Genomic DNA, 20,634 nt, shown 5'->3' on the forward strand with positions numbered 1-20,634 from the left:
GATGTGGGGCTCGATCCCAGATCACCGGGATCACGCCCTGAGCCGAAGGCAGACGCTTAACTGCTGTGCCACCCAGGTGCCCCTAAAGAAGAGTTTTTAAGAAGTCGCTTGATGCTTAAAAAGAGAAGAAGAAATGTGTAAATAATTTATTATTGCATATTAGATATTGAATGCTTTTTTTGAGTTACTGTAGGATGATAGCAAAGGTGAGGAAGTGGCTTTTGAATTAATTCTGTTGAGTGAATTTCTTGACTCTCCTGCTTGCCCACTCGTTGTGGGGCTCACAGAGAAGATATGTTAACTTGTCAACAGCATTCAAAACAGTGGGAGCAACAATGAAAACATATTTACTGAAGATAACCAGTTGGTCACTTTTCTTGACCCCCTCATGCATAAGCCTAAGCATTGTCACAGTGTATTCAGAAGTGAAATGACCATCCTCTGCATTTCGACCCTTAACTCTTTAGAAGATAGAAAGAAGACCGTGTACTAGGACAGAAGGATGTTACAAGGATGATGGCAAATTCAGAAAGGGAATTTGAACAGTGTTTTAGAGGTTGTGGGGATGGGGAGGATGAGGGAGGACAGGGGAGAAATCCAACATGGAAGAGTAGAAGGCAACCAATGATAAGTTGATGTCCCTTATACCAAATTAATCTTGCTATTTTACCTTTTTTCCCCACTCTTGCTGGACCTTGTATCTTTTCACACTCCTATCATAAGGAGGAGGCAAAAAAACCACAAAGCAGGAAACTTGTCAAGAGAACAAGTTCTGGACTCTCTGCTGTGGGCATTACCCATCAAACTTCATTTTTTCCCCACTAACTATAGCCATAGTTCCATGATTATTGTTCACAGTGAAGACCCAGAGTGAAAAAGATTACATTCTCCTTAAGAAGGTAGGGGCATAGGTAATGTATCTTAGAACATTTTACATTAAAAAGAATTGGGAATGCAAGTGTGGGGAAATCTCCGTATTTTAGAACACTTATGTACTAGAAAAGGGTGGTTACTCCTCCTTCCTAACTTGGTCCCAGAGAGCCCAGCAAAACAGGTATTATATCACATTATCTGTGTATATCTTTCCTGGGTTAGGCTTGCACGTACAGTCTTCCATTTTTCTGTTTGAATAAATGTCTTCTTTTTAACTTGAAATAGGACCCAGTAGGATATTATATGGTATATGTATGTAAACTTCATTAGTCCCACTTAAAAAAAATTCCTTTGTCTACTCTTTAATCTCATCAACTAATATTAAAGAAGCTTCATGATCTGTTTTGTACATTTATCAACTGTTGCTTTTGGCCAACATTAAAATAATATGGGTAATACTTTCATCTGTTATTATATGATTTTGTATTAGTAGAAAATGTTAAATGTCACTACTGAAAAGGAATATTCACAAAACCTTTTTTCTTGAACATTTAGTCTAAAACAACTCTTAAAGTTGTAAATGCTTAAAAGAAAAAAGAGCTTTAGAGATGTCACCATGCCTCTGGGGCCCCATGCCCTCCCCTACTCCTCCAATGCCTCATTCACATATCAAACACGACCAGAAATGAAACTGTGTCTTCCCATTCTTCTTGACGTAGTCATTCGCTTAGGATAAAAACAGTGCAGCAGATGCTTCTAGTCATTTCAGACTTTTCAACTTGTCTGGGATACAATGCTGTCTGATATCGTTCATTACTCCATATGAGAAAGACACAAATAACCACAAAGCAGGAATTTTAAGAAGCCATAAGGAATTGGGGCTGAATATAGTGTGCTTTGATTATAGAGACAAAAATGGCCAATTTTACAATGTAGGGGTGATCAAAGGTGCATCTTCCATGTGTAATCAGATGGTTAGTAAATACTATCTCACAGCAAAAATATATGAGCAATGACAGTTGCTAGCCATATGTCAGTAAGAAAAGCATAAATTATATCATTTTAAAATGATGGTTTGTTTATTTCACTTATGTACTTCCATTGCCATTTTGTAGTCTTTCTACCTGTTCAGTCTCATTAGAACTTAGGGATTAGGAGATTTAAATGTTTTAAAAGGATTTCTTTTTTCCTGTTACTGTTGGAGGACTAAAGGAGAGAAAAAAAGTTAAATTGGCTTTACAGTGACCAATGTATGAGTGTTAGTAGTGTCCATCCCGCAGTTTATTGGGACAGTTGAGTAATATGTAATTGATTGGTGATATTAAGAACAGTTATAGAAAGAATAACTTCTTCTGACCTTTTTTTTTTTTTTTTTTTTAAAGATTTGTAGCCAAACCATGTGCCATAGCCCTCAACATTCAGGCCAATGGACCACAAATTGCCCAGCCAAATGCCATTCTGGAAAAGGTCTTCACTGCGATTACGAAGGTATGATTGTCCTTTTGTACGGTATGAATTATCACGACCACCACTCTCAGTCTGAGATTGTTTAATCCCTTCTCTCCTCTTGCATTTGAGAACTAATTGCCCAGCCTCATGCTGGAAAGAAGCTGGGTAGAAGGTGAATAAAAGTGGACATGTTTGAGAACTGTTTATTTACTCTCACATTGATTTTAGAAGCTTGTCTGTAAAGAATGGTCTAGATTAGATAGTGATTAGTCTAATTCTGTGCCTCTTTTAATCTCGCATGACATGAAGCATTACGTATAACAGTTGGACGGGGTTTTGTGGAGATGACGGGGTAGAACTGAGGAATATAACGAATGTACAGGCAGACCTTGGAGATACCGTGGGTCTGGTCTGAGACCCCTGCAATAAAGCAAATACCACAATAAAGCGAGTCAAATGAATTTTTTGGTTTCCCAGGGCATATAAAAGGCATGTTTACACTGTACGGTAGTCTGTTAAGTATGCAGTAGTATTGTGTCTAAAAACACAATATAGATACCTTAATTAAAAAAATACTTTATTGCTAAAAAATGCCAACCATCATCTGAGCTTTCAGCAAGTTGTAATCTTCTTTTGCTGGTGGAAGTTCTTGTCTCCATGTTGATGGCTGCTGACGGATCAGGTGGTGGTTGCTGAAGTTTGGGGTGATTGTGGCAACTTCTTAAAATAAGACAGTAATGACGTTCGCTGCATTGATCGCCTCTTCCTTTCACGAACAGTGTCTCTGTAGCATGGGGAGCATGTGTAGCGACGCCGTTTGATAGCATTTTGTCGATAGCATTTTGAACTTCTTTTAAAATAGGAGTCCTCTCAGGCCCCACCACTGCTTTATCGGCTCAGTTTATATAATACTCTAAATCTTTTCGTGTCATTTCAACAGTCTTCACAGCATCTTCACCAGGAGGAGATTCCATCTCCAGAAGCCACTTTCTTTGTCCATTCATAAGAAGCAACTTCTCATCCATTAAAGTTTTGTCAAGAGATTGCAGCAATTCAAATATAATACTAATGAAAAGTTTTGAAATATTGCCAGAATTACCAAACCGTGAGACAGAAACACGAAGTGAGCCAATGCTATTAAAAAAAAATGTCCCCGACAGACTTATTCGATGCAGGGTTGCCACAGACTTTCAATAAGTGAAAAATGCAGTGATCTGTAAAGCATAATAATCGAAGTGTAATGAAACGAGGTATGCCTGTGCGTGTGAGAAAAAGTGCCCATCTGCTTCTAGCGTTGTCCTTTTATTCCTGCAGTTGTGATACGTAGGCAAATGTAAACAAGAGGGAATACTTGAAGGACAGAAGAGTTGCAACATGAAAGAATGAAGGACAAGGGTCTAGAGAGTTCTAAGTTGTAGTTTCACTGTAGAGAAGGTAGGAGAAGACATTATCACTGTGGTGAGTTAATGTCCAAACTAGAAGCAGGGGGAGCCGAGCAGGGCAGGGGGAAGATTGTCACCCCTCAGCTGACAGTGCCTTAAGAACAAAGAAGGGGGAGAAAGAAGCCACAAACCTTCCATCTAAGGCCATGAAAAAAGGAAGAGCATCACAGTGGCCAAGTATCTTCTTACCTGTATCTCTCTCTCTTTATCTTACTCTGGCATAGACAAGAAAGAAGACCAAGCGAAGTGTAACATTCTAGGGGAAGTGTTGTGTGTTTGTATATTAAATGGCTCATTTTCCCTTTTTCATTTTCCTGGGAAAATTACTCAGGCTTCTAAAATGTGGTTTGACAGTGTTATGCAAGTTTTATTCCTATTTTGGTATTTGTATTGCTGACCATTGGTATTACTTGTCTCTTGTCTGAAAACTATTAATTCAAATATTCAAACATTTTTGTGTATTTTATGGTCCTTTCTTCTGCCAAGAGGATTTTCTCCTCTATCCTTTTAAAAATGACATTTTTCCTGGAGAAGTATAAGAAAGCACTAGGTGTTTTTTATATCTCTGCTAGGAAGAAGAGAAGAATGTATGAGATTTTTTTAAAAACTCGCCTTCTGGTAGTTTTATGGGCTGATTTCAGATTGTCAGTTTCTAACCCAAAGGGGCTTATGGTACTTAACTTATGGTACTTAGAGGAAGAAAATATTAAGAAAAAATTGTATTTTCATTTAACATATCAATTTACTGCAGGAGACACTTCTTTCCCTCTGATAAAGCAGAAGTGTAGGAAGTCATCAGGTTTTTAAAAATGAGATTATAATATATTTGTATTCACTTTGTGAGCTACTCTAAATGCATAATAAAATGAGTTTTCTACTCACATATTATGTATCCCTTTAGAAATTCTGCAGTGGACATTTTATTCCATTGCTTATGTTTATTATGGTTACTGGAGAAATTTCTTCTATAAAGGTAATAAAAGGATTTTGCAGTCAGGTTGACTGCTCTAGAGAAATTTACTTCTAGCTAATTTTAATCATACTCTCTTAGTTTCCAGGGTGTTTCTGTTGGACATTTTTACATGATTAGAGCAGAAACCTCATGTTTTAAACATAAATGCAGCAAAAGTTGGAACAGTTTTTCCTTGAATTCTTTATAGTTGTCCAGTATTATTTATGATATGAGGAAGTAACAGGTCGGTTGACCAGAATAGAAGTAGCAGCACTTAGAGAGTCTCAGCAGTGTTTGTGTGTGTTTGAGTGATCACTCACCAACTGGCCTTGACCATGATTCAGGTCACCTTTGGAGAAGGGCATGGTTATCATCTTTCAAATGTGTAGGGATGCACTCTCAAAACCCTTAAAATCTGCTCTATATAGGACTGGCCGCATAATTTGTAGGGCCAATGCAGAATGAAAACGCGGGGTCTCTTTTTCAAGAAGTCTGAAAAAATATCATTCAAGGCATAAAAATATAAAGCTTTTTCTTTTCTTTCATAGGTTCTTTTTCTTGACCTGTCAAGGTATTTTATATTTGCTATTTAATGTCATGCTTTCTCCGACATGGGGATACTCATGAGACAAGTACAGAGCCTCACAGGTACTTGGGGGCCCAACCTTCTGACTTAATGCACACAGAGCCCACATGCCTGCCCTTCTCTGGCTGGGGGTGGAGAAGTGGAGACAGGTTTCTTCCCTTTCCATGGGCCTACTGCCCCAACCCCCGGTTTACAGGTAACTCTCAAGTGTATTGCAGTCTCTACACCAGGACACACTTGGTACCTGGATTGGAATGCACAAGAGGCCTGTCCCCCTTGATTCCCCCACCAAATGCATGGGGGCACTGCCAGCCTAGGGTGAAGGTGGCTGCCTTCATGTCCCATACTGAGGCCCTGTGGGATATGCACACCCAACTCTAGCCCTTTCCATGCTTGCATCTGAGGCAGCAGTGTCACTAGGTAGAGTGGGAACGGGGAGGAAGCCTGGGGAGCTTGGGGAGCCAGTGGGCAGAGAAATAACTTCCCCCAAACTTGTCTGGGGAAAGTGGTAGGACTGTGTGTGAGCTAAGACTGAACCCCTGACACTGGACTTCATATACAAAATACCAATTCTGTAACAAAATTATTGAGAATTTTGAGATAGCAGCCATAGAACTTGAAATTTGAAGTGTGGGTCTTTCTGAATATGGATCCCTTTGTGACCTCACTGGTCACATGCCGTGACCGTGTAGTTCTCATCTATGTGATTATCTGATGAATTTGAACCCCTTTATGTTCTTTAACAATCTTTCCTTTTGAGTTAACATCTATTTGTTTCTCTGTATATCTGTTATAAATAAATTAGTGTGTGTGTGTAGTTGTTTATTTATATTTATTTATTTACATATTGGGGATTCTTCTGCCATATTGTTGGCACATATCTGTAATCCCAACAGCTTCACTTTTCCAGTCAAAACAATTCTTGGGCCGCTAAGGGAAAAATATGTATGTCAGCTGTGAAACCAGGTTTTATGATCCAGAGAAATCATATCATCATCCACTTTTGGTATGTTACACTATATTTTAAAAATCACAGGCAAATTTCCTATAATTTGTTCCCCCTTACTCTCCTCTTATGCCTGTCTCTTTCTTTCCTTTTTACTTTCCTTTTCTCTTCCAGTATCGGTTATGCATATTAAAATCAACCTAAGTATTTCTGGAATAAAAATGTCTATGTAAGTCAGCATTGTTCATTTCTTTCCTTGGAAATCTTTTTTTTTTTTTTTTTAAGATTTATATATTTATTTTAGAGAGAGAGAGAAGTGGGGGGGAAGAGAGTGCAAGTGGGAGGAGTGGCAGGGGAGAGAGAGAGTCCTCAAGCAGACTCCCCGCTGAGGGCAGAACCCAACATGGGGCTCAGTCCCAGGACCCTGAGATCATGATCCCAGCTGAAATCAAGTCAGGCACTTAACTGACTGAGCCACCCAGGCATCCCCCTTGGAAATCTTAAAAAAGAAAAAAACTAAGGAAAACAATTTAAAAATGCAAAACAATTACAAAACACAAAGAAGAAGGAAAATCTCTCAGACTTTATTTTTGACAAACTAGTAGATACATATCTCTAGATTTAAAATATATATAAAGGCTAACAAAGAACGGCTGGGGATTGGGTAGAAACCAAGTAGGAGGAAGTGAAGAGCATGAAGTGGGAATGGAGGGCCTCATGGCAGTAGCTGTCAGGAAAGCCAGCAAAAAGACAGCTCTTGAATGTGAGAGAGATGAAAGCTCTAGCCACTGTTTGCAACATTAGGTGCAGAAGCAAGGCCAGCAGATGTCTTCCTGGACCCAGTTTAATTCAGATAACTGGGATAAGTACACAGAAAGCTATACGGGTGGCAGATTTTCAGGAGACAGAGGCCTCTGTGGCAGCTGAGTGGCAGGAACCCTCTCCCTGCCCTGCACACTGATGGGAGCGGGTCAGAGAGACCCAGTTCACTCAGAGATGAGTCATAAGGAACATACACAGCATCAATGATAAGAAAAAAACGTGTAGCAATGCTTATTAACAAAAATTGTCACTAGAAAAATGAGGCCATGGGGTAAATGAAAATTGTGATTAAATATTTTACCATAAACTAAAAAAAAAAAAAAAAAAAAAAAGAGGTGCCTGGTGGCTCACTTGGTTGGGTGTCTGACTCTTGATTTTGTCTCAGTCTTGCTCTCAGGGTGGTGGGATTGAACCCCGAGTTGGTCTCCGTGCTCAGCAGGGCATCTGCTTAACATTGATTGTCTCTCTCCATCTCCCTCTGTCCTTCCCTGGCTCATGCTCTCTCTCTCTCTCTCTCTCTCAAATAAATAGATGAATCTTAAAAAGAAAAAAAAAAGTAACTCTGTGAAGGAAGACCACAAAAAAAGAAATGTAGATCTAAAGAAAAAAATCGTTCATCAGCAGGAAAAGATGCAATGGGAGCTTGTAGGTTTAGGAAAATGTACTAGAACTATCACAGAAATGAAGGCAACATTGGAAAGAACACAGGAAACACTAGACATTGCAGAAAACTCAGTGAGGAGCATGGGAGATGGAAATAATAAAACTGAATCAAATGAGGGGCCCCTGGGTGACTCAGTCAGTTAAGTGTCTGCCTTTGACTCAGGTCATGATCTCAGGGTCCTGGGATTGAGCTCTGCATCAGGCTCCCTGCTCAGTGGGGAGTCTGCTTCTCCCTCTCCCTCTGCTGCTCCCTCTGCTGCTCCCCCTGCTTGTGCTCTCTCTGTGTTAAATAAATTAATTAAATCTTAAAAAAAAACTGAATTAAATGAAAAAAAAAAGAGCTAAAAATAATCAGATATATAGCTCAAGCAGATCCAAACATCTGCATTATTAGAATTCCTCAAGGAAAAGCAAAGGAGAATAAATACTGAAAGATAAAATTCAAGAAAAATTTTCTAAAATAAATGGAGATTTATTTTAATATGTTAATGAACATGTAGTAAAAATTGAAAGTTTTAGAAGAAGTTTTAATTACTGGAATTGAAAAATAAGAGAAAGAATTCTTTGAGCAGCCAAGCAAAAAATCTAATCACTTATTTAGGAAAAAATATCAACATGACTTTAGTCTTCTTTATAGCAATATTTCCAATATTTTCAAGGAAAATGTGAACTAAGAATTTTACGTTTAGGCAAATTGTTTTTATTCTGTAACAGTTAAAGACAAACAGATTTTTAAAAAAGAATTTAAGTACAACCGTATTTGAGATGAGAAGGAGAAAGAAGATGGGAGGTAGAATAAATTCACTAGTTGCATAATTTCTAATAGCTGGGAGTCAAAGCAAATCAGTTTAAGCAGCCAAATTGAGTAATAGAAATATAAGCATATTTAATAGTACAAGAGTAAGCTGTAAGAGAGAGAAAATTATTGTCTAATATTGGGTGGAGGGAAGAGGAAATATGCTAACTTTAAATATTGCTCATATGGTATTATTGATTGAAAACAAACAGAGGAAGAGTATTATAATTATGGATAACCACTAGAACTAAAATTGCCCACAAAAAGGAAGGAAAATAATACAAACCGTATTTGGTTTGCCAAAATTAAAAAATTTTTTTTATCAGAACAGCATAACAGAATTAATGTGACAGAACTATAAACAAACCTATCAGTTATATCAATATATGTAAATGGATTCGGCTTATCTAATAAAACGAATTTAGGTTTGGGTCACATAGCTGATAAGAGACACCTTCAGAAAAAGTAATTACAAATATTGAAAATAAAAGTATGAGTGAAAGTGTATAGACAAATACAAAAATAAAGTAGGGTTTTTGTTTTTACATAAAAGTGGAATTCAGGTCAAAAAGGATTATGTGAAAAGAAGAATTGGCCTTTTCTTGCCAAAGATACAATTCATAATAAAGATAAAGTGGTTATGACTTATATGCATTGAATGTCAATGTATCCATATACTCATAAAAAAGAATGAAAGAAAATAATTTAATAGCCGGAAATTTTATTTTACCTCTGGGTCATGACAGATTAAGTGAACAAAATGTAAAACAGAAGATAGAAATTCTAAGGCATAATTAATGCAGAAGATCTAAGTGGTACACTTAGAACCCTATATTCTTAATGTAAGGACCATAATTTTAAAGTGCCTGTTAAATATTTACAAAAATTAACCTTTATTGTATACACAAAACTGTAATAAATTTTAAAAATAGGCACAACTTGGGATCCCTGGGTGGCTGGGTTCGAGTCCTTGCTCGGTGGGAAGGCTGCTTATCCCTCTGCCTGCTGCTCCCCCTGCTTGTGCCCTCTCTCTCTCTGACAAATAAATAAATAAAGTCCCTACTGTATTTTAGGTGAAAAAAGATACTAAAAATTTCCTTTGTTTATAGAGCTTACATTCTAGTTACATGTTATTATGTGACTTGGTACTTGGAAACGTAAAGGAATCAAGCGAAAAGTTACGACAAACAACTCCAGAAAAGATAATATCCCTAGGAATAAACGTAAAATATGTGCAAGGAATGTGAGGAAAATTTTCAAACACTGTCAAAGATACAAAAGACAAATTGGGTAAAGATGTCAGTTCATCCTACGTTAATTTCTTGAACATTTGGAGTAGGGAAGGCTTTTCTTATTATGACCCCAAATTCAGAAGTTATAACAGAAAAAACTGGTAAGTTCGAATATGCTTTTCAAAAACTTCAAATAAAAAAACAAGCAGAAAACCCCATGACGAATTCTAAAACGCAAAGACCTTGTTACAAAGCATGCAACCTATGGTACAGACACAGGTTAATCACCCTAGTTAATAAATGAAGAAACTCTACGAATCAATAAAATACCTACAAATCGAGAAAAATGTGCAACAGATATGAAAAGACTGCTCATAAAAAGGAAGTGTAAATGGTTTTTTTCTATTTTGTAAAAAAGAGGAAATCAAGTTAAAAACATACGGAGACACCACTTTATAACAGACTGGAAAAAAGTTGAGAAATCTGATGACGTACTCTGTTGGCGAGGCATTGGGAAATGGGCCCTCTTGTTTGTGAAAGTATAGATTGGTAAAATCATTAGTGAGGGTGACTTTTCAATATCTAAATCAGTTGCAAAGGCATAGGCCTTTGATCTCCTACAGTTACTTCCAAGAATTTATCTCTATTTATGCCTGTATAAAATGACCTATGACAAGATGATTAATTATAGCATTGTTTATAGTAGTGGAAGTTTAGAAGCTACTTAAATGTCCATTGACAGGAGAGTGAATAAGTAAATTATAGCACATTCTCACAGTTCTACAAAAGAAGGAGGGCATTCTTTATGTTTTAATGTGGAAATATTCCAAGATATAAGTTCAGAATGATACATGTAGTATGCAACCATTTGTGACAAAGGGATGTATAAGAATACATATTTAAATTTACTTATTTGCATAAAATATCTCTGGAAAAGAAACTGATTTAATAACTGGTTAGCTGGTAGGAAGGGGAAGAATAATAGGAATAAAATGGGAGGGTGAAACTTTGCATAGATTTTATTTTGTGAACCGTGTGAATGTTTGACCTATTCAATAAGCTGAGAAAACAAATTGAAATTAAAAATCGATTCCTCTAGGAAAATGGTATAGCCAAGGTATATAGTAGGATGTGAATTTTCTGTCTCCCCTATTTTTTAATTAAGATAGACTTAAAAGGAGAGTGTAGATGGCATCATTACTGCTAAAAACAAAAACATGTCAAAGCGTGCAACTCACTGAAAGTTGGCAAAGGACTTTCACAAACACAAGCTCAGCACATTTTATAACCTCAGTCATAATACCAAGGCCACTTGCTGGGTTCCCTGTGTTTCTGACATCTTGAATCGCTTGAGATGCTTTGGAAAGGTATCATAGGTAATCCCACCGTTGTAACTTGAAGCTGCTCAGCCTGCCTCCCCCACCCCATTTTTGGTTATTTCCTCTAATCACTAACATCTCATTTATAGTAAGGAAAGATAGAAAAAATAAAGGAATAGACCTCACTCAGCTGGGTTCTGTTGTTCGGCAGGACATGCTCACATAATTGTGGGCAGGATGGTCTCTAAGATATCGAAGAGAGGGTAGAGATACAAAAGGGGGAGAAACTAACGTTTACTGAGTCTTAGACATATTGTTTACATTTGGTCGTCATCACAGTCCTATTTCGGTGTATGAATAACCCTGACAGGTGAGGGAACCAAGGCTGAGAGGTCATTAGAGTGACAAATTGAACCGGGCTGTCACCTCCTAATGTTAGAGAAATGAGTGAGAGACAGACAGAATAGTATCATCCTATGGCAAGCCATAAGTAGGGTCTCTTCTTGTTCACCAAGTTTGCGTCTTCAAGTAATGTATAGTTGTTGTAAAGGTTTGATGAGGGTCTGGTCAAAGGGAATGACCAAGAAGAGGAATAGAAGAGGAATGTGTGAGTAGCAGAGCAGAGAGAGAGAAGAGGAAGAAAGAGAACACAGGTTTTGTGTAGAATTGGTGCCTCTTAGGCTAAAGTGAGGTCTGTTGAGATGACTGAGCTTTTGTCTGTCCTACACTACCCTGATGTATGATAATTGGGTATAGCATTTTTTTTTTTCCTGAGAAAGTGAAACCTTTGATGCCTCTTTGCAAATTCATCCTAACCTAACTCCTTTCCTTGAAGGCTGATGGAGCTGACTCAGGCAGTTGGCTGCTTCATTGCATCTCTGTTGCTGATAAGAAGTGCAAGCGTTTGAGCAAGATTCGTATTTTTCAGTGCTGTTTCCTAATGAGTAACTTTTTTTGTCCTAAGTGGTTATTTATGGCCATGCTACTAATGGAAGGACTAGGTCCTCAGTGGTAAATATGGAAATCTCAGTAGCAGGTAGTAAATCCGGGAGTGGGGGGGGTGGGGAATCTCAATTTAGACAAGGGCAGATGTGTTTATAGTGAAGATGAAAATGATTTTGCTGGTACCTTGTTTCGTAGCATCCTGATGAAAAGAGGTTGGAAGGCCTCTCCAAGCAGCTGGACTGGGATGTTCGCAGCATTCAGCGCTGGTTTCGACAAAGATGCAACCAAGAGAAGCCAAGCACACTGAGGAAGTTCTGTGAAAGCATGTAAGTTGCTGTTTTTCTTTTTGAAAGAAAAACCTGCCTGAGTACTCATCCCATCCCCGAGGTTAAATATAAGGGCTTTTTGCAGGCTCCAGCAGCCCCTAAGAAGAATGCCACCTGGTGGAAAAATAGTCCACAAAAAAACCCTGGGGGAATAGTAGTTCGTAAGAATTTGTGATTTCCATGTTGGATTTAGTAAATGAAGCTCACTTTCTAGTAGAGTTCCTACAAAGTAGGTGGATTACACGGGCCTGCAACAGCGTTTTTCAGTCAGCCACCTCTGAAATATAGCAGTAGAAGTCATTGCTGTTAGAGTTTGCATTTTAACAGACGGGACTTTGTCAAGAAGTTCTTTCCACTGGTAAAAGCTGAGATGTTAGATGTATTATCAGAGAGTTGTGATGATGTCCCATATTCCTGGAGGTTTAAGAAATAACTGTATTATATTCCTTGGGTGAATTTAATGAAGCATGGCTTTAAGATGGGGGATGGAGCGAGGTCTCTTCCATTTCTGAAATGCGAACTTTATGGTGTGTAAATTATCTATCAATAAAGCGGTTAAGAATAATAAAAGCCCCACAGAGAACTAGCACAGTGCTATTTTGAAATAGCAACACTCAATACACTTACCTATAGGGAAGTTGGAGAAAGAAATACTGAAGCATTGAGCACATTTCCAACAAAGGGAAGATAACAGTGACTTGAGCTCATTGGTCCATTTGGTCTTCATCCTTTGGGATATGACTGTGCCTTTGTCTAACAGCTCTGTCCTTTGGGAGCTTTTTCCTGACACCTGGTGATTGGAACAATACTGCTGTCAGTGTTGCTCCCTTTGTTGCAGGTTCTTTCTGTTTGGGGTTGAAGGTGCATTTTCAGGTTTTGCTTTCAATTATGCTGGAAAAGTATTTTAGCAATTGCAGTCTAAAACGTAGAGGGAAACCTGGTGTTCTGGGAGAAATGAGTTAGAGGCAGAATAATGCCATAAATTCCTAGGGCTGGGTAGATATGGGGAGCATAAACAGGATCTTCAGGAGGTCAGAATATTTATAAAACCCGGAAAAACAACCCAGTAGATACAATCTGCAAAGCCCTTCCTATAATTGAACTTAGTGGCAGTTTATGGAAGAAGGATTTATGCGTCTGGGCTCCAGATCAAAAGGTGCAATTGCTTCCCGGCCTTGCCCCACCATATATGCAACGGGCCTGGGCGCCATTCGGCTGCAGGTCTGAGCAGGAGTGGAGCTGGGTCTTGGCACAGGAACCACATGCTGAAACTCATGTGCCATCTTCCCTTCCTCCAGCTAACTTCTTTGGTAACTCAGTGCTAGTCCTTTCTGTACTATACTAAGTCTACACCAGTTTCCGTACCAGTGTGTATAGGAATCCGTCACTGGATGGTGTTAAAAATGCAGATTATCATTCATTCAGTGAGTCTGGGATGGCAACTGAGGTTGCATTTTTCACAAGTTCCCAGGTGGTGCCGCTGGTCCATGGACCACACTTCGAATAGCAAGGCTCAACACTAGACCAGGATCTATGTCTTCTCCCTGAATTCAGCTGGGCTTTATCAGTTAAAAATATTTCTAAATGATGGCTAAAGGCTTGGCAATGTGAAGGCACACCTGGGGGGGAGAGGTGGTACCTAAAATACTGATTTTGATCTTTTTCCTTAAGAAGTTTATTATAATAGTGTCAAGGAAATATGACAAATACCTGAGTCTGTTATACAACAAACAGGTGTGTATGCTAAACAATTGGTATGAACAGTCAATAACTAAAGAAGAGGAGAAAGGTCAGCTGTGGGCTAGGGCACGTGGCGGGACTGCTGGAACGAGCCCTGAGAATACTGGTGGCCTTGGACTTCTCTATTGCAGAGGACTGTGCTGATAAACTTTGTTTTAAAACTCTCTTCTTCCTTAACCTCTGGATTGTTACTAGATTCTCTTGCCTTTCCAAGGGCTTCTGTTTGAATCGGTTATTCTGCATTTTTCCATTTTCTTGACTGGGCTTCTTCTCCGGATTCAGTCTTCAGCCTCTTTTTTTCCCTATTCTACCTTCCATCCTCTGTGCAGAAGTTATTTCCTCTTGCCAGGTTCTTCCAAAGTCAGGTGTCCAATGAAGAGGTTTCTTCTGAGGCATCATTCTGCTTTCTCCCAACTGGCAACTCTGACTTGCTTCCCTTTCTGACTTCCCTTCTATTGTTTGCATGCCTCTATTCTGTTACAGGCTAGAAGCTCAAAACGGTTATTCACCAAGTTCCATTTGTTCTCTGTAAAGCCACTGCCATGGCCCAGATCTTAATTGCTCTCATAGCTCTCCTTATTATTTATCTCACATTCATAGATATTTTGCTACAAAAAAATTCCCAAAATGCTACTATCTTCATGTTCTGTTGCTTTTAAACCTTAGTGATTTTTCTGCAACTATAGGAGAAATGATTAGGCTCCTTAGCCTGTTAGCTAGACTCTGGCCTTTATGTGTTCGGTATCAGTCACCCCAAAGACCCCTTCTTTCCAGAAGGTTGTCTTTTCACTGTGCATACTTTGTTCATTCTTACTCAGGTTTATGCCGTGTTCCTGGCATGGACACCTGTATCCTCTGCCTTGCCTATCTATCCCCTACCCATTCTTCAAACCCCAGGCCGTCTCAGAAATGTGTCATGACTGTTGAGTGTCTGGCATGAACACTACTTCTTTCAAATTTTTAGAGTCCTCATTGTAAGTACTGGTAATTTAATACTGAATCATGTGCTTTCTTATGTGGTTATTTAGCTTTTCTTAACTTGTCCATATATTTTTACCCTAATTACATAATACTTGCTCCTTGAGGGCACAAGAACCACATCTTGTTTTTCTTGCATTCTTAGCCTTTCCCACCACATATATACTGCTGAATAAATATTGGTTAAATGACTGTAAGTTACAGTGGCATTATTTTGGAAGGATTTGCTGATCTAAGTTGGCACTCTGCCTCCCCAAATGAAGAGTGCCTATTATACACTGACTTAGCCTAAAATTTGTCTAGGAAAATTATCAAACTGTGGAAAGCTCCAAGACTATTTCAAAGAAGGAAATTCAGAGTAAGGAATGCAATGGCGAAGGGGAACATGTAGATGATGCCATGAGGAATAAGGCAGAATTATATTGGTCATCATAGGCACATTTGTGTGTCGTAGTTATTTGCTCATTGATATAAAAAATGATCTGGAATTGTTGTTCTCAACTAGGGGTGCACTGTTTAATCACCTGGTGAGCTTTTGAAAATACACATACCCGGGTCCCACCCCGGGATGTCTGAGTCAGCAAGGTGACCCAGGTGAGGTCGGGACATGGACATCTTGAAAGAAATGCCCTTAGTACTTATGACACACATTCATGGTTAAGAAGCATTAATCTCTGAAAAGAGGGGACTGCTGTTCAAAAATCCTGAAAATCAAATTAGCAAGTAAGACAACACAGATCTGGGACTTGAAGGTCTAGGGCCCAACTGTACAGTTTCTATAGTTTTTCTGTTCTCTCTCAATCACTGTTTTAGAAAATAGTTTCTCTTCAGGGGAACTGTGTTTCATCTTTCAGCAGTGTGGGATGACAGCAAGATGCATGCCAAGCAGTGCTTGTAACCATCTGCTGGCATGTCCAGCTTTTGGCACACCCACTTCATGCGGATGAACTGAGTAGAAGTTGTTCAACAAGTAATGTGTTGAAACATTGACATGCTTTTTTCCCCCCTTCATGCTTGATGTCAGTCATTCACAGCTGTGTTAGTTTTGATGAATATTTCTTCCAGAAGCATTTAAATCTTTATTGGCAACTGAAAGAGAGATTTGCAAGAGGGAGTGAAGAATTTATAAAAATGAGATACCCTGTGATACATTTTCAGAGGAACTGTTTCTAAATGGGAGCCATTTAACCGGGGGATCATGCTTTGAAGCCGGTGAAGTTTTGCCTCCCCCTCCCCCAACAGTTGCATCAGGATACTAGGAAAGTAAATCATATCTGCAATAAAAAAAATATCTGCAGGATGAAACAGGAAGGGGACAGAGATAAGTTTCAGAATAAATGGCTTCCCTCTCATTTGTACCCTGTATGCTTTCATCATTTTTAAATATTGTGCAGTGCGTTTAATAGCACATGCCTGGGAGGGAATATTATATATGACTTTCGTTTAAGCAGTCTTCACCTGACTGGACAGATACATCTCCCACATGATAACCTGAAGATATACGGCAAGGAATATTACACTTTACAGATTAGTACTCATTTATGTGGATAGGCATTTGCTCATATGGAACCTTGTTGTAAGATGAGGACTCAAGACTGTCATTTCTTTAGGAATTTCATTTTAGAGTTGAGACTGGTTAAAACTACCCTCGAATGCTGCTGGTTTGGGATGTTTCTGTTCAGGGGCAGCAGACTGACCAAAATCTGGGCACCTTTTGAAATTGTGACTTTATTTCTGCAAAGAAGCCCCATGATCCTAATTTGTGATTCCATTGCTGAGTGAGAAATGAGTGGTTTAACCCATTGTCCTCATGCTGCCACTCAGTCACTGCTTTTTTACTTGGTAGCTTTTCACTTGGTCATGTCAGCAGTGCTGTCTTGTGACCTCAGTAAGAAAGTGGAGCCTAATAATTGAGGGGAAGAAGAGCAGGGATGCCCAGGGAGCAAGCTGTCTCATATCCCTTGATTTCAGATCTTGGATCTGAGGAAATGTGTGGTGAATGTATTCAACAAGTTGTCACAACCCAGTCACCTGTTTGCAAGAGAGAACTGACTGAATATTTGTAAACTCTTTAGAATCTTCCATTTGTCCCACACTATAATGAAGGACAAAATTTTGCCAAAGAGAAAAGTCAATTTTGGTTTTTTTTCTCCATCAGATCACGACGTGAGCATTATTTACTACCAAATTCCCCCGAAGACAGATGCCGATTTTGAAGGACAGAATAAGAAAGTATTATCTTCTAGAAAAATGGCACCTTCATGTTTTCAGTACTATGATACGAGTTCATGCTGATCATGAGTCTGGAAAAAAATTAATCATAAAATTGGAATACAATCTCTTAGTTTTTTTTTTTTTAAGTTAGTTAAAAATAAATTTTTTTAGAGAGAGAGAGAGACCATAAGTGATGGGAGAGGCAAAGAATCTCCAGCAGACTCCCTGCTGAGCACAGAGCCCCACATGGGGCTGGATCCCAGGACCCTGAGATCATTTCCTGAGCCAAAATCAAGTCACCCAGGCGTCCCAACCTCTTAATTCTTGAAAAGCACAGAGTTGAGTTGTTTTGCTGCTATTGTGATGATGGTAGTTGTTTCTCATTAATTCAGAATAGTCCCTAGACCAATGAACAGCTCCTGTCATCCAAAGTACATAGTTACAGGCCAAGTTACTGTTCAGATTTGATTGAGTCAGTGAATATCTTGGTGTTCAAGACTACTCATGACTGTTTTAAATGGTTTTAAATCTGTCAGTTGTATTCAGGTCAGTTTTAACTTTGGAGCAGGGGTCAGCGGACTTTGCCTGTCAATGGCCAGAAAGTAAGTATTTTAGACCACAGGAACCTTGTCGCAGCTATAACCCTACTGTTGTAGCACAAAAACAGCCATAGACAAAGCAAATGTATGTGGCTGTGTTCCAATAAAACTTTATTAATAGATATTGAAATTTGAATTTATCATTTTCATATGTCATGAAGCATTCTTTAAATTTTTTTTCAACCATTTAAAAATTTAAAAGCTATTCTTAACTTATGGGTTGTACAAAAACAGATGGCAGGCTGGATTTGGCAAGCAGGCTATAGTTTGTTAAACCCTGCTTTGGGATTACAGTACTGTTAGTTCTTTCAGAGTTTCAGGAAGGAGAATGTGGTCTTACAGCACACGGGACAGTCATCCATCGAACAGAGTTTGCCGTATAATAGAAGCATTAGACAGTTCTGTGATTAGTATGCCCATCTCTAATATTCCTGGCACATGGTGCCTTGATGCTGTGCAATTGTATTTAACTCAATCAGGTCCTCTTTGAAGTTGTTAGTATTCTCAAGATAGTATTACTTCCCCTACAAAAATTCTGAAGATTGATGAACTGTGTTATAGACAGTCTGCTCTTTTGCCTTGGGTAAGCTTTTGAAACCCTTCCCCTCTTTCTACTCCCGACCTGCCATCTGTGGCATGTGAACTCAGGTTTTCCATTTAGATCAAGCCGCTCACAGTCCTTGATGGCATATGGCTAGGCCTGTCATTCATGGGTACTGACTAATTAAAGAAACCAGATTTTTGCTAAAAATATCAGAGAGGCCAAACTTTGGTCAAGCGGGCTGCATATTAGGCACTGTTAGTTAGTTTTCTTTAAATCCTAAATTTCTTAAGGCTCTGTAGCTAATTTTTCCAAGAATTTTATTCAACATGGAATGGGATGGAGATGACAAGAACAGAGTATATAGAGGAATAATTGAATTTATTAAGCCTCATGTTCTTATTTAATTCTTGTCCACCATTTTTGAACCTGTATGCCATTTCTTTGTTGTTTAATCTGTTTTAAAAGTCATTTCTGATTTTAGAACAAAATCATGAAAATTATTACAATCAACTTTGATTATAGAGGATGTATAAAGGTGCACATAATGTTCCTAAAGTTTGGGGAAAAAACACTCCAAAGCCTGCCACCCAGAAATAAGTACTTCAGCTTTTGCTACTTATTAGGATTATATTCTATACATGTGCCCACACAAATATGCACACATGCTGTGTATCTAAGCTTGGTGCCTGCCCTTCCAGGGTTTTTCTTTGTAGAACCTGCACCATCAGAGGGCCTCAAGATGCCTGTGGGAACGTTATGTTCTAACTCTGCCTTTCAGATCTATTAGGCATGATTCCCTTGTACAGTTGTGCTGTAACACAACGTACACATTCCTACAAATTGCCACACTGTGCAAAATTGCACAACAACACAATACAACACAGCGCTTATGGGAAAAATGAGTCAAGGCACAACACTCAAAAACTTTGTCAGAGGCATTAAAAAAAGATGGGGACCTAATAAAAACAGCACAGTTATATACATGTTAAGTAGTGAAGAAATACATAAAGACTATAATAAATATGGTATTTTACCTTGAAAAAGACCTGAAGTTTGCTTGGAAGTTGGTGTTGGTGTATTGGGTGAGCTGCCATAACAAAATACCACATACTGGGCACCTTACAAGACAGAAATCTCTCTCTTACAGCGCTAGAGGCTGACAGTCCAAGATCAGAGTGTCTCAGGGTTGATTTCTCCTGAGGCTTCATTCCTTGGCTTGCATATGGCGGCCTTCTTCCTTTGTTCTCTCAGAGTCTTTCCTCTGTGCATGTTTATCCTCGGGGTCCCTTCCTCTCCTTATAAGGACACCTGTCATTTTGGAGTAGGACCCCACTCTTATAACCTCATTTAACCTTAATTGCCTCCATAAAAGCCATATTTTCACATAGAGTCATGTCAGAGGTTAGTGCTTCAACTTAAGAACTTTGGGAGGACGCAGTTCAGCCCATAGGATCATTGCAAGAGTTACAGCTCCTAAGTTTCTGTGACGCGGTAGAAGGAGGGGATCTGAAATTTGAGAGAAAGCTGTGACACCAGGTGGATGTGTCCCATAACATGTGAACTGAGGTAACGTGGGGATGTTTGAGAGGGGTGGGTGTGCATGTGTGTGCGTGTGTTTTGTATTTCCTCCATTGCTCAGGTCAACTCAGCACATTTCTGCGTTCACATAGTCTTTCCGACAGGTGAAATCACACATAAGCCAATATAAAATTTGGGCTATGCTCACCTAACAGTGCAAGATATTCATGGTTTCACAACCAGCCTTACAGCGGGACTGACACTGTAGGGTAGTGGTGTAGGGGGTGAGCTCTGGAGCCAGGCAGTCTGAGTTCGAGTGTTCCCTCTCTGAAAAGTCTGTGGGATATTTGGGAGAGCTGTTTGGGCTCCCTAAGCTTCAGTTTCTTTATCTGTAAAATGGGCATATTGGTAGTGCCCACCCTGTAGGGTCGCTGGGAAAACCACATGTGTTAACATATGAAGTGTTTAGAAAGGTGTCTCGCACAGAAGGGGTTGTAAATGCGAGCTACCATCAACAGCACCGTGTTGTCTATTGTTAGTCAAGTTGGTATAACAGGAGCAGGAGCAAGCAGCTAGTCGTCTGTCATAGCCATGCAATGGCAGAGCTATAGGCATGTTCCCTGGTGTGTGTTGTTCTGGGAGGAGAGCTTCGAGAAGATGCAGGGAGAACGGGTTCTTAAGTTAGAATGA

At 39.1% G+C, this 20,634-nt stretch overlaps 1 protein-coding gene across 1 annotated transcript in view; it reads left to right on the plus strand.

Annotated features, from left to right (window-relative positions):
- CERS6 (ceramide synthase 6) overlaps positions 1 to 20,634 on the plus strand; it is a 293,290-nt gene that overhangs the window by 81,433 nt on the left and 191,223 nt on the right. Inside the window, exons 2-3 of the mRNA XM_045780449.2 lie at positions 2,256 to 2,361; positions 12,221 to 12,351. Of these exons, the coding sequence (XP_045636405.1) occupies positions 2,256 to 2,361; positions 12,221 to 12,351 (237 nt within the window). The remainder of the gene's footprint in view (positions 1 to 2,255; positions 2,362 to 12,220; positions 12,352 to 20,634) is intronic.

Source organism: Ursus americanus, chromosome 1 (assembly GCF_024610735.1).
Source record: "Ursus americanus isolate L20-20 chromosome 1, mUrsAme1.1.p, whole genome shotgun sequence".
NCBI lineage: Eukaryota > Metazoa > Chordata > Mammalia > Carnivora > Ursidae > Ursus > Ursus americanus.